At 46.7% G+C, this 13,093-nt stretch overlaps 1 protein-coding gene across 1 annotated transcript in view; it reads right to left on the bottom strand.

Annotated features, from left to right (window-relative positions):
- Window positions 1–13,093, bottom strand: part of FARP2 (FERM, ARH/RhoGEF and pleckstrin domain protein 2) — a 110,944-nt gene that overhangs the window by 47,269 nt on the left and 50,582 nt on the right. Inside the window, exons 3-8 of the mRNA XM_032857720.1 lie at window positions 12,092–12,196; window positions 11,106–11,148; window positions 9,913–9,991; window positions 7,771–7,868; window positions 6,386–6,500; window positions 587–734 (exon numbers count right to left, since the gene is read on the bottom strand). Of these exons, the coding sequence (XP_032713611.1) occupies window positions 587–734; window positions 6,386–6,500; window positions 7,771–7,868; window positions 9,913–9,991; window positions 11,106–11,148; window positions 12,092–12,196 (588 nt within the window). The remainder of the gene's footprint in view (window positions 1–586; window positions 735–6,385; window positions 6,501–7,770; window positions 7,869–9,912; window positions 9,992–11,105; window positions 11,149–12,091; window positions 12,197–13,093) is intronic.

The following is a 13,093-nucleotide window of genomic DNA, read 5'->3' as shown; positions in this document are numbered from 1 at the left end:
GCCCTTCCAGCATCTCCAGGCCATGGAGGGCCTGTGCTCTAGCAGTCACTCGCAGACGCTTCCCCACCACAAACCCCAGCATACACGTGCTTCACTGCGGGCAGAGCTCAGTGGCCCTTTATGGAACCGTCTGCCTCTGCATACACCGCCAACACTAGGTTCACGATTGTACTGATGGTTATCACGCACCACAGCCTCTCACAGTTTCCGCTCTGTTCTAGCTTTATGTCCTGAAATGACGACCGCAGACACCCCCCAGTGCATCACGTCCAGACCTGCGCAGGTCCATGCCTGAGGCCTGGAGATGGCTCTGCACAGAGGAGTCAGTGTTTCCAGAGAAGATTCTATGGGGATGACCTTCAGGTCAAAATCAGAGGTGGCATGTGACGGGGTGCCCCAGGGGCCAGAGGGCTCTGTGACAGTGAGGAGAGAGAGACAAGGAAACATCTACTCCACGAGGTGAGAGGTGGGATCAGAAGATATGCAAGGCTCCTCCTCCACGTCCAAGATCGTACACATCAGAACAAAATTTTACCAGCACGTGTTCAAGCCCCATCGAGTCAGAGTGCACCCCCACCCTCCCTACCTGGAACACGAGGACACCCATGTGGGAAACAGCCAGGTTAATTCTGGCCCCCTCCCTGTCAGAAGCCGTGTGAAATCTGATGCCATACATTTCCAACTTCCGGGCAATTTCGAGCACCTGGAAATCCGACTCAGCAGGCGTCTGGCCCCTAGAGTAATAAAGGATGGCACGGTCACAGCACTGAAACAACTTCATTTCTCAAAAAGCCAAAACATACAACAGAATTGATTAGGAAGACAAAACAGAATAAAACAAACCAAGGCTGGAGGCTTTGTTTCAGAGCAGACTGGTCCCTTTAAGTTTATTGACCCACGGAAATGCAGCATACCACACACACAGACCAAAGAAATTGTCTGTTTCCTTTTAGCCTGTACTCCATTTCCTAACGGGCAGCATGGTTTTTGTATCCACTAGATGCTCAGCATTATACTTTGCCCTAAATACTGACACAGTCCCATGCAAACATTATACACAGAGACAACTACTAAATGCAGGAAACACCAAAGATAACATCAGTATCTCATTCAACCCATTTCAATACTTTTCCAAAACATTTTCATAATGTACAATTCTAACCATTAGAATATACTTTTATAAGGATAAAATTATGACATTGAATAGAAATGTTTCTCAAGTTCCCAGTCCAGTCATGCTTCCAGGGAAGAGCCCATGACCTGTGTCACATGCACCAGGCTCCAGAAGGGGGCTGTTCAGACAAAGCACAGCTGGGCCAAGGGGAGAGGGTCCTACTCAGAGGACCCCCACTCAAGGCCTATGTCCTACATGTGGGGCTCTCCATCAACAACCCTTCCTCTTACTTCCAAATGTCTGAGCTTTGGGATTTTTTTTTTTTTAAGATTTTTTTATTTGAGAAAGAGAAAGAGCACAGCAGGGAGAAGGAGAATGAGAGAGAATCTTAAAAAGACTCCCTGCTGAGCAAGCACTGAGGGGGATGGGGGAATGGCAGTGTTTGATCTCCAGACCCTGAGATCAGGATCTGAGCCAGTACCAAGAGTCCAAAGCTTAACCGAATGCACCACCCAGAGGCCCCTGAGTTTTTGGATCTTTAAGGAACAACACGACTGTCTGGGTTATGCTATTCCCACGGTTTCTATTCTTGGGCTAAAATTTCCATTCTTTGAGTTTGTTACGGACACCCTATCAGCTTACATTTAATAAATCATCACTAAGAAACACTGTGTGTGTGACAACTGTTTTCTAAGGTGTCCTAATGGGGAAGATCTTATTACTTTCTAAATTTTTTAAATTTTTAGTAGGCTCCATGCCCTATGTAGGGCTTGAATTTACAACCCTGAGATTAAGAGCTGTATGCTCTACTGATTGAGCCAGCCAGGCACCCCAAGATTTGCTCATCCCTAATGCTTCTAGTGACCACTGCCACAGCTTTGGAGCGGGGTGCCAGGAAGAGGTTGGGGGAGTTCTGAGGTGAAGCTAGAATCAGGGAGGCTAAGGGAGAGTCTGGTGAGGACTCAGAAGGAAAAGAGAGCAGAGAAAGCCTTTCTTCTCAGAGAAGCTCTAAGCCTTTGTGAACAGAATTGGGTAGATATGAGGATGGGAAAGGCTATTCTGGCGAGGTCTCAGAAGGAAGTGAGGAGTACACAGTATTAGAAACAGAAGAGAAGGTGATCCTTTTTTATCAAGTGGCACAAAATTTGGCTGAATTATATTTATATCCTAGTGTTCTGTGGAGGGCAGAACTGGCCAGCAATGGAACTGGAAGTTTAGCTGAAGAGCTCTCTAGGCCAAGTCGGGAAGGTGCGGCTGGGCTGCTCTGACTGCTGCCAGGAAAGCACAAGAGGGAAGTGCCTGAGAGATGGAAGTGGGGAACAGAGAGGAAACAGAACTTTAAGACCAGGAAAATATTCACCTATGCATACTGCAGAAAATGAGGACACTAAGGGTGTAGCTAAATGGCTGAGGAGATCAGTATGGAGAGAAGTCAGGACAGCGGGAGAAGGACCCCAAAGGCAATTCAGGTCAGGGCTGTCCCTCCCAACACAGGCCGGTGGCGAAGAGGGCAGGGGTTGAGGGCCCCACAGCCTCCACCAGGTCTCCAAGGCCAGGGCTGCCTGGAGGGCAGAGCACTGAGCCAAAGAAGATTATTCCTGAGCCTTAAAGTCTAAGGTCATTTGCCCTGCTAGCTATTGGGCTTGCCTGAGACCTGTTACCCTTCCCTTTGTTCCAATTTCTCCCTTTGGAGGGGAGTGCCAATCCTATGCTGTCCCCAGCATAGTATTCTGTTTTCACAGGTCCACAGCTGGAGGAGACTTGGCTTCAGGCAGAACCCTAGCTGGAGTCCCAGCCAGTCCTCATCAAGATGAGATTCAGGAGAGGCTGTGGGCCTGGGAGAGTTTTCGAGTTGGTGCAGGAGGTGGGGACGTTCAGGCTATTAGGATGGAATGAATATATTGTGCATGAACATGAATGTGGGGGGGGGTGGAATGTTACAGGGTGAATCAGTGTCTGTGTCCTCCAAATCCTAGGCTGCAGCCAAACCTCCAATATGAGAGTATTTGGAGAGGGGTCTTTGGGAGGGGCCCGTGTAGAGGACTCCTGAATATTAGTGGCCTCAAAACAGAGGCTCCAGGGAGCGCCCAGCCCCTTCCACCCTGTGAGGACAGAGCAAGAAATGCCATTTATGAAACAGGAAGCAGGTCCTCAGCACCACCAAATCCACCAGGGCCTCCATGTTGGACTTCTACCCTCCAGAACTGTGAGAAATCAAGGTCTGTAGGCTACAAGCCGCCCAGCCTGGGGTGCTCAGTTACAGCAGCCCCGAAGGACTAAGATACCAGCTTCCAAACCTTTTACTTCACTCTCAAAGATCCAAAAGAACTGTGATTTAAAAAAAAAAAAATTCCTTCAATATCTTATTCAGTGATTACTGAAGTGTGTTTCCAGTAGGCCAAGGAAGATGTTCTATACTAGGTAAGAAATTTATCTTGGTCAGGGAACGCATGGGTAACTCAGGCAGTCAAGCGTCTGCCTTCAGCTCAGGTCATGACCCCGGGGCCTGGGATTGAGCCCCGCATCGCTCCTGGCTCAGTGGAGAGTCTGCTTCTCCCTCTGTCACTCCCCCCCCACCTTGTGCTAATTCTCTAACAAATAAATAGATAAAATCTTAAAAATTTTGTTTATCTTGGTTAAAATGAAGGTACCACATTATATTTAAGAACCCACCACAAAAAATGATTTAAGGAAAAGAAGTACAAGTATCTGATGACTGGAAGATTAAGTCAACACATCAGAACCATGAGAGGGCCCCTGCTTGGCTCCGTCAATGTGAGCATGTGACTCGATCTGGGGGCTTGCAGAGATCACTTAAAAATTAAAATCTTGGGGTGCCTGGGTGGCTCAGTCGGTTAAGCCTCTGCCTTCAGCTCAGGTCATGATCCCAGGGTCCCGGGATCAAGCCCCACATTGGGCTCCCTGCCCAGTGGGGAGCCTGCTTCTCCCTCTGCCTGCTGCTCTTCCTACTTGTGCCTCTTTCTCTTCAAGCTCTCTGACAAGTAAGTAAGTAGGTAAGTAAGTAAATAAACAAATCTTAAAAAAAAGAAAGAAAGAAAGAAAGAAATTGTTCATCCCTTAAAAAAAATCTTTAGCAGGGGATTAAAAAGAATCATGGGAGCCCAGAGAGTGACAGCAGAGCTCCCATGCGCTTTCCTCCCATGGAATGAGCCCAGTTTTAGTCCTCTGATGAAACACATCACCCGATTTCTTAACTGGCTTTCACAAGTATATATATAAATATATACATTTATCTATCAGAGTGGGAGAGCGAGCACACAAGCAGGGAGGATAGCACGCAGAGGGAGAAGCTCAGCAAGGAGCCTGATGTGGGGCTTGATCCCAGGACCTTAGGATAATGACCTGAGCTGAAGGCAGATGCTTCACCAGCTGAGCCCCCCAAGGTTCCCCTTTCACAAGTTTTTAAGGCAGTCACCTTAAGACACACACCTGACACGCTGATACACATGCACATATACACACACACTGCGGGCACATGAGCACATGTGTGCAAACACACAGACATACAAGCACAGGGGCACGCACACATGTGCACAAGTGCCCTCCTTGGGGCGTCTTTGCTCGTGGCCAGGTGGCTCTCAAGAGTGACTGCTCACAGACCTTCACCATCCCGTCACCTCACTTCCAGTGTGAGCCTGGCCTTCACTCTGAACCTCACCTCACAGACACACTTGCATCCACACTCGCTTGGCCTGGTGCTGAGCCCCTGCCTGAGGGGCTGTGCCATTTCCTGACACGCTGCCCCTTGGTGTCCGAGGCTCTCTCCCTGCCTCACTCGCTGCCCATTCTCAGGGCCTCTGGTGGTGCCCCTTCCTCACTCACCCTCCCATGGCCAGGTTTTAGGGTCTGTCCTAGGTTCTGTTCACTTCTCCATCTGCCTCTCCGCCCCCCCCCCCCCCAGGTTACCTGCACAGCCTGTCTGCTCACATGCTGACAACACTCTGCCTACAACCCGGACCCATCTCCCTGCTGGTGCCAGTGCAGCGCCCCACCCCCACTCTAGGAATAAATCCTGAATGGGTCATCGTCTCCTCTGGGACGGGCATGGGACTCAGACTGGCACTGGGAGATGGCCCTTTGCTTCTCTGCCCAGGTGGGCTGAACTTTGACACTAAGAGATGCCCCAAACTGTGACATCCAAGATCAGGCCAGTGCCTACACTCAGTCTTGCCACGAGAGGAGGGTCACACATAGCCTCCTGTCAGCAGCAGGCACTGTTACTCGCCCCACTGCTTAAAGCAGAACTTCAGGTGGAACAGTGGGTGGCAGGCTGGGTCCACGAGCCTCCTCCTGCCCTTCCAAGCTGCTGCCTCTGCCTGAATGCCCCTCAGCAACCCAATGTGGCTAATTCCTCAAAGATGCCTGCCTACCCCAGCAGCCCAGCCACTCACCCTTCTCCTCACAGTGAAGGAGGCTCTGTCTGTTCTGTAGCTCACATTCCCTAACATACATACACCCACGCAGCCCAAGGCTGCCCCAATGCCGGGCACACAAAAGGCACTCACTCCCTAAGAACTGTGAGTGGCAAAATGCACAAGAAGCATGCAGTCTTGGGGGGTAATACAAAGTCCTCCAGGGTGAGGATCTTGGTCTGCTGTTCAAGCTACCCCCTCCCCCAGTGTGGACAGTAGGGACTGACAGACAGCTGGTACCCAAACCTTTGATGAAAAGCTGAGAGGGATCCCCGTGGAGCTTTCCCCACAAGGCTTATCTGACCAAAATAAACCTGCACATCAACAGGCCTCTTCTCAAGGACAAGACCAAGCCATCGGCCCCTCTCCTGTCCACTTTCCCTTTGGTGGGTTCAAGATGACAACCACCTCCCCCAGGCCCTTGGCCCTGGCCCTCCCTTCTCATGGCTCCTACCTGTACCTCTTTACTCTCAAAAGCACACCAGCGTCGAGAAACCTAAATGAAGTCACTCACAGGGCAGCTCTGTGATGCTCGCATCTGCCAGCCCTACCCCACCTCGTAGGAGGGCCCACAGACGCTCAACAGGCTTACCACACACGTCTCACACAACACTCCATAAGAATGCTCACATGCAGTTGCCCCTGATGCCCTGCCCTCTGGTCACTCTTGTCAGGGTGTGGATTCCATTCTAGCCTCCCCCCAGCAGTGGCCCCCAGGCAGCAGAAGTGACTCTGGTCAGGCTTGCAGAAGCCTCAGTGGTGGCTTCTGTTACGTAAAAACACTAGTTTGTCATGAAATGTGGTGACGGGGGCCAGCAGTCAGCTCTGATGGACTCACGTGTGCTTCCGGTGGAATTCCAGAATCTTTTCAAGAGAATGCTCCTGACTGGGCAGGTACTCATTGGCTTTGAGGTGCTCTCTGTCCAGGGTTTCATCATAATCTCCTATTTCCGCTGAAATGAGACAGTAACAGACAACGATTCTTACTTTCAAATAAAGAAAAATACAAGCATTTGTACATGCGAATGCATGAATTAAAAGTAGAAAAAAAATTATCCTAAATCTGTAGTAAAAGAATATATCCCTCAAATAAACAGGATCTTGTATTTTACTTTTCCACATATCTTAAGCTATTAAAGGCAAATAGGAAGGCAGGTAAAGAAGTTTCTTCCTGAGTTTTGAAGAATAAAGATGCTGGTGAGTGACCCCAAGGAGGCCTATGGTGAACCACCAGTCTATCCTGGGCAGTTTGTTGTGTCTTAAGCCACGCTTTATCCACCTGCAGTCTCAAGACTGTTGTGACCAGGAGCATGTTATCTTATTTTTCTCATTTTATTTGTTTCAGGACAATGTGTTTTAAATCATTTTTCCCTCAGAGCCTCTCAAATTCTTGAGGAACAATGTCTCTTTCTAATTTCATGAAACTTGAGGCTACTCATGTTTCAAGAATCATAGTTAAGCCCAATTACCTTGAATGAGCTGCTTTTTTTGGTTTTGTTTTGAGACAGCCTCAAATTCACAGCAAGGTGCACGCATAGTGCCCAGCAGGCCAGGGACCAGGACACTCGCGCCCAGCGGCACAGCACCCGCCTCACAACGGGACGGGAAGTCCTGGGCTCAAACTTTCAGACACGTTATTCTGCACCAGGTGGAACTCCAGCCTAGCAGCGGCGTGCTTCCCTCTTCCTCCTCTGTCAGCTGAGGACTCCATAAAGCTCCAGCAAGGCACAGGCTGCTTTCAGAACCTCTTCCTACGCCGTAATTCTCCCTGTTCTTCTGAGCCATCCCTTGCTCTGTGTGACATACTGAGAAATGTGTTCTTTCTTCTCAGGGTTTGATACCTAACTTGTCACCAGAGGGGCTGTGACGTTCATGCTAGAGAGGTCTCTTTCCAGGGGTGCTGAGGATCAGGGCTGCCATTTGGCTCCCAGACTGAACACTGATGGAAAATGCAAGAAGGCACAAAGGAGAGACATTTCCAAAGACCCTGTGTGGCTGCAGATCTTGGCCTTGAGCCTTTCTTTCTGGGTGGGGACTGCCTCAAGAACCTCCACTTCGTAGATGTTAATCTCCAGCTTATGAGAGGAAATAGGCAAATTAAAGGCCCGGTCTTCCTCACACTCATGAACCTTAAGGTGCTTCAGGTGCCAGTGGTCAATAGCGCTGTGCATTTCAGACCTTGGACGTGGCTGGTTCCTTCGCCCGGGGCAGGGAGATACTCACCTTGCAGAAGGTGGGATGCCAGGAGGGCGGCCGTGGTGTCCGTGCAAGGCAGACGCTCCTCCAGGAGGTCCCTCTTAAGTTGCAAGGCAAACAGGTATCTAGGAGTTCAAAACAGCACAGATGTCAACTCTGAAGGCTCTGGCGTGTACCCCCATGTCTGCATCACAGGAGAGCACAGAGCCCCAGGAAACAGCAGCGACCAGGGACATCGGAGCAGACCATGAGCGAAGGCAAAGTGACAGGAGGCCCTTCGCAGGCGGCGGCTCAGTGGACGGGGTCACGCGCAGTAGACTGCACAAACAGGAGCTCTCAGACGCTCGCCTTCCAAACACACCACACCTTTAAGGGGAAGCTCATAAGTTCTCATTACTTCAGTTACACACACAAAACTGCGCTCAACAATTCTGCTGTGAAAGAGGAGAAATATCCAATTAAGATATGGCTTTAAATGCAGCTCTAAGAGCTGTACACAGATTGAAGATATTTGGTCTTGGCTAGAATCAGAGAAACAGGCACTCCTGAATGGTAAGAATGTAACTAGAGAAGACAATTTGAATGTATTCATATATTCATTTATTCCATCAACAAATAATTGCTGAGCAAGTATTACAGTCCAGGTACTATTCCTGGAGGTGGAAGTACAATGCAAGACAAACTGTCTCCTTATTGGAATTTATACTCGAGAGTGAGTTTACAATTTAAATGTGCCCACCCTTGAACTTAGCAGTTTCACCTTTATGAAACTTTCCTGGAGATATATTTTCCAGAGTTTAGAAAGATACGTGGGCAAGGCTGTTTACTTGCAGCGATACAGCAAAGAAACACTGGAAATCATCTAATTGCACAAATAGGAATTCAATAACACAGACTGTAGCCACTCGCACCGCTGTGGAACACAGACTGTAGCCACTCGCACCACTGTGGAAAGACATCCATGGAACACCACATGTGAGTAGAAAACAAAACAAGAAACAACCAACCTAAAGTACTCTGCGTGCAGTGATACAGCTTTGTAAAGTATTGTTTTTAAAGACCCAGATCCACTTATATATCCTATGAATCCATCTGGAAGGCACAACTCAAGTGGTACTACTTCTGGGGACAGTGCCATGGGCAGAGAGCAAGGGCTACATTCACTTTCTACATAGCTTTACTGTGAAGTTTCTTCTTTTATCATGAATAGTAAATTTTTCTTATAAATAGAAACAAAGGAACTTCTGAATAAACATACCTTGGCCCCAGGACCCAGAATTAGGTAACACTTCCTATTCCTTGTTACTTTCCAGGTACATATATATATTTAAAAGTTATTCCCTCAAAGAAGACGTTTGGTAAATGTCAGGTACGTAATACACTATGAAAGTGAGCTCTGTATTCACTCTTAAAGACACTTTTTGCTGTTTTTGGGGTTCAGTCTTGTTACCCATCAAATAAGGGGGCTGGACTAATGGGATCCCAACATTTCCCTGAGGCTGACAGTCTGTGATTTTGTGATGTTACAAGGCTCTATAAAAATGTTCCAAGGAGAGGTTCATAAGATGCCTATGGTTCAGGCAGAAATCCATGTTTAGTCAGAAGGGCTGTTACTACTACAATGATATCATAGCTCTCTTTTATCTTACATCTGATCTTGGGTTTTGAGTTGGTACATAAAACACAAGGAAAAAGCTTCCATAATCTGTTACCAAGATGAAACAACTGTAAATATTTTCTTTCAGTTACTTCTGCCATAAAAGAAATCACCTCAACTATTTCTGCTCCATATATTCATAAAGACTTCTCCTAGCCAAGTGTACTTTGTACATTTATGATGGGTGAGACTCCTGAGAACCCACACACGGGCACAAACCTGTGCTCAGCTGGAGACTATCACTTTCACAGTACACTAACACATAACCCCCATCTTCATCCCCAAATTTTACCATAAACCCTTTTCTAAGCTCTGCTGGCATTTGTGTTTGTGCAAGGGTTAACTGCTTCTTTTAATGCTGCATGTGGGTCACAGCTTCTATGTGTGTTGTAGCTTCATTCATTCTGGGAACAGAGAGATCCTGAGCCCCTGATGAGCCAGGTGCAACAGGAGACACAGGTGAATTGTAGACCCTGCCAGCGACAGCGGTGTTTCAGAAGGGGCTACTGCACCTTGTATATTCTTCCTGCAACTGACCCGGATCAGGTGGGAAAAATTTCACCGCTAGACGAAGCAACGCGTTCTTTGGCCCTGTGAAAAGAAACACTTATTTAAAAAAAAAAAATTTTTTTTAAGATTTTATGTATTTGTCAGAGAGAGAGAGAGAGAGCACAATCGAGCTCGAGAGCGCATAAGCAGGAGGAGGGGCAGGCAGAAGGAAAGGGAGAAGCAGACTCCCTGCTGAGCAAGAAGCCTGATGCCGGGCTCCATCCCAGAGTCCTGGGATCACGACCTGAGCCAAAGGCAGACCTTCACTAAGTAAGCCACCCAGGCGTCCCTGTAAGGAAATATATTAAACTTCACAAGTAAAATCAATCCCACTATTTTTTGAAATCTTTATAGACTTAGTGAAAGAAAAATGTCATCACTCATTACACTGAACCAGAACAACCTGATTTCAGGAAAGAAAAAGCAGAAGGTGTTAGCTTATCTGAGCATCTTAGCTTTACTGAAATTTTATAATAACACAGCTATGTAATTTTCACCAAGCAGAAAAAAGAAGGTGTTGTGCTACAGGGCCACAATGACCTAAATGGCCTTAGGTCACCAGTGACTAATGAAGCTACTGGCACTCATCCTTCTCTCTCACATGGGACCAGACTGCAGGTGAATCTGGACCCTGGGAGAGCACCCTGTAACTAAGAGGCATTACTATGCATCCCAAATTTTAAAATTTAGTGGAGACTAACTAAAATAATGTTTATAATTACAAAACAGTATAAACTATTTTATTAAAAATGTAATTAAATTGTGTGTCAACTATACTCAAAAAAATAAAACCACAAAAAATAAACTTTTAAAAACTGTTAAAAAAAATTAAGAAGCTAATTAAAGAAGAAACTTAATGCCTTTTATAACTTGGGGGGAGAAACTGCATACTTATTTTTGCATACTGGCCAAAAATTAAAGTGACCCATCCAAGAGCATATCCTGTCACTGCTGCATTTGAGAACCACTGATTGTCCACAGCTGCCGCAGGCTGAGACTAAGCAGCACAATGACCTCCAAGTTCACGTGCTGTTGGCGATCAGCCCACTGCTCCCCAGGGTGCTGACAGTGAATATCTGAACATACAATGTGAACAGTCAAGAAAAAAAGCATCTTAAATGAACAGAATTTTAAAGAGTTTTTAAAAATGACTTACTTCGTACTTGCCTAATGATGGGCTTCATAGGTTCCAGCCAAATCTAAAAAGGATTTAAGAAAAGAGATCAAACCCATTCAACAATTTCTCTATTTAATAGCAATGTTCCAAAACACAGAACTGTTTCTAACTAGGAGACATATTTAAGGCTCTGCTCATACACCAGTCAAATCCTGACAGAACACCCAGGAGGGGCACAGGAGCACCTGCTTCGAAAAGCGTGGGAGGAGACGAGATGCCACACAGGCCAGAACCCCTGCACTCTGTCACGTGCACACTGTTGTAGCTATGCACAGCATGGGTACCAACCATTATTTTGGGGGGGCATCTGTAAGGCCAAACAAATCTTTGGTACAAAGTGCACCTGTAAACAACTACTGGACAAGAGTGCCACTGCATGAAGGAGTGGGCAGAGCTCTGTAACGCTGACATGCTTCCTGAATAGGCTGAGTTTGGTTTCTTGTTTCTTTCTTTCTTTTTTTTTTTTTTTTTAGTAGACTCCACACCCAGCAAGGAACCCAATGCGGGGCTTGAACTCACAACCATGAAATCAAGACTTGAGCTGAAATCAAGAGTCGGACACTTAATGGACTGAGCCACCCAGGGGCCCGATTATGGTTTCTTTAAAATAGTTCTACCTGTAAATATTAAAGTTCCACACTTTTCAAGGTTCATCTATCATGTCACATGAGGGATAACCAACGGATTTAATAGAAGTTTGCTCAAAATGATTATCATGCAAATGTCTAAGCAGTTGTTCTGGATTTCCTAGGCACACGTACTGGTGGGGAGAAGAAATTTAAGGAGAATGGGAACTTGGCTTAGCTAAAAGGCAATCGCAGTCTGAGTCTGCACAGTACAGCTGATAACAGCAACGTGACAGAGGATGTTGCCTATCACTGCAGCAGGTCCTCAAGAGCTCTCTGCGGTCACGTGCACTTAATTCCCTGAGAGCCCATCTGCAAGAATAAGGCAAGGACACATACCCAGTAGGACCGGGGGTGCTGAAACTCCAGCCCGAAGTAATCACACTCCGTCAGGTTCAAGCGCCTCCATACCTGAGTCAGCAACATCTGGCCATCGCGCTTAGGCTGTGAGGGGCAGGGAGGGGAACACAGGAGGGTGAGGGCCTTCCCTTGACACAGGTGTGTGAAATGCCATGCTGTGACCTGGCCTCCCCCATGTTAAACTCCATCTTACTGAACTCCTGGCTTCACTCTACCTTCTGTAAGGCTTACAAACTATCACAAAGCAAATAAAAGAGCCCAAGGCTCTTTGTACTCAGAAACTGACACCAGTATAAAGCGAGACAATTCCTCCAGTCTTGTGTTCTCAGTTGTGTCCTTAGCCATTTTTCTTTGTAACTTGAGGCATTTTCAGAATGCAGAACCCATTTTCAGCCTCAGAAAACATCTGAACAAACAATGTGATATTTACTAAAAAGGTGGGTCTCATACTCCATGTTTGCACAAGATCCAAGTGAATATTATTTGGTAACAACATTAGCAAGAACATGGACTGTTCAAACATGAGATGGCAATCAGCTCTCCATTTATTTTTAAAAAAATTTAAAAATATTTTATGTATTTATTTGACACACAGAGAGAGATCACAAGTAGGCAGAGAGGGGGAAGCAGGCTCTGGGTGAGCAAAGAGCCTGGCGGGGGACTCGATCCCGGACCCTGAGATCACGATCCGAGCCAAAGGCAGAGGCCCAACCCACTGAGCCACCTAGGCGCCCCAGCTCTCCATTTAGAAGAAAAATGGAATTAGATCCCTGGTCTGCACTGCTCACAAAAAAAATTCCGGTGAATTGAAGAACAGAACAAAACAGAGGAAAATATTTCTCCAGTCTTCAGGTAAGTAAAGTTTTCCTCAGTATAGCATAAAGACAGATCTGATTAAATAAAGATGAAAAACTTCTGAATAGAGAAACAGTGAACAAAGTTACAATTTATTTTATTTTATTTTTTTAAAAAGATTTTATT

This window comes from Lontra canadensis, unplaced genomic scaffold, assembly GCF_010015895.1.
Source record: "Lontra canadensis isolate GAN:19392208 unplaced genomic scaffold, GSC_riverotter_1.0 scaffold13, whole genome shotgun sequence".
Lineage (NCBI taxonomy): Eukaryota > Metazoa > Chordata > Mammalia > Carnivora > Mustelidae > Lontra > Lontra canadensis.
This window is presented reverse-complemented; position numbering and strand designations above follow the sequence as displayed.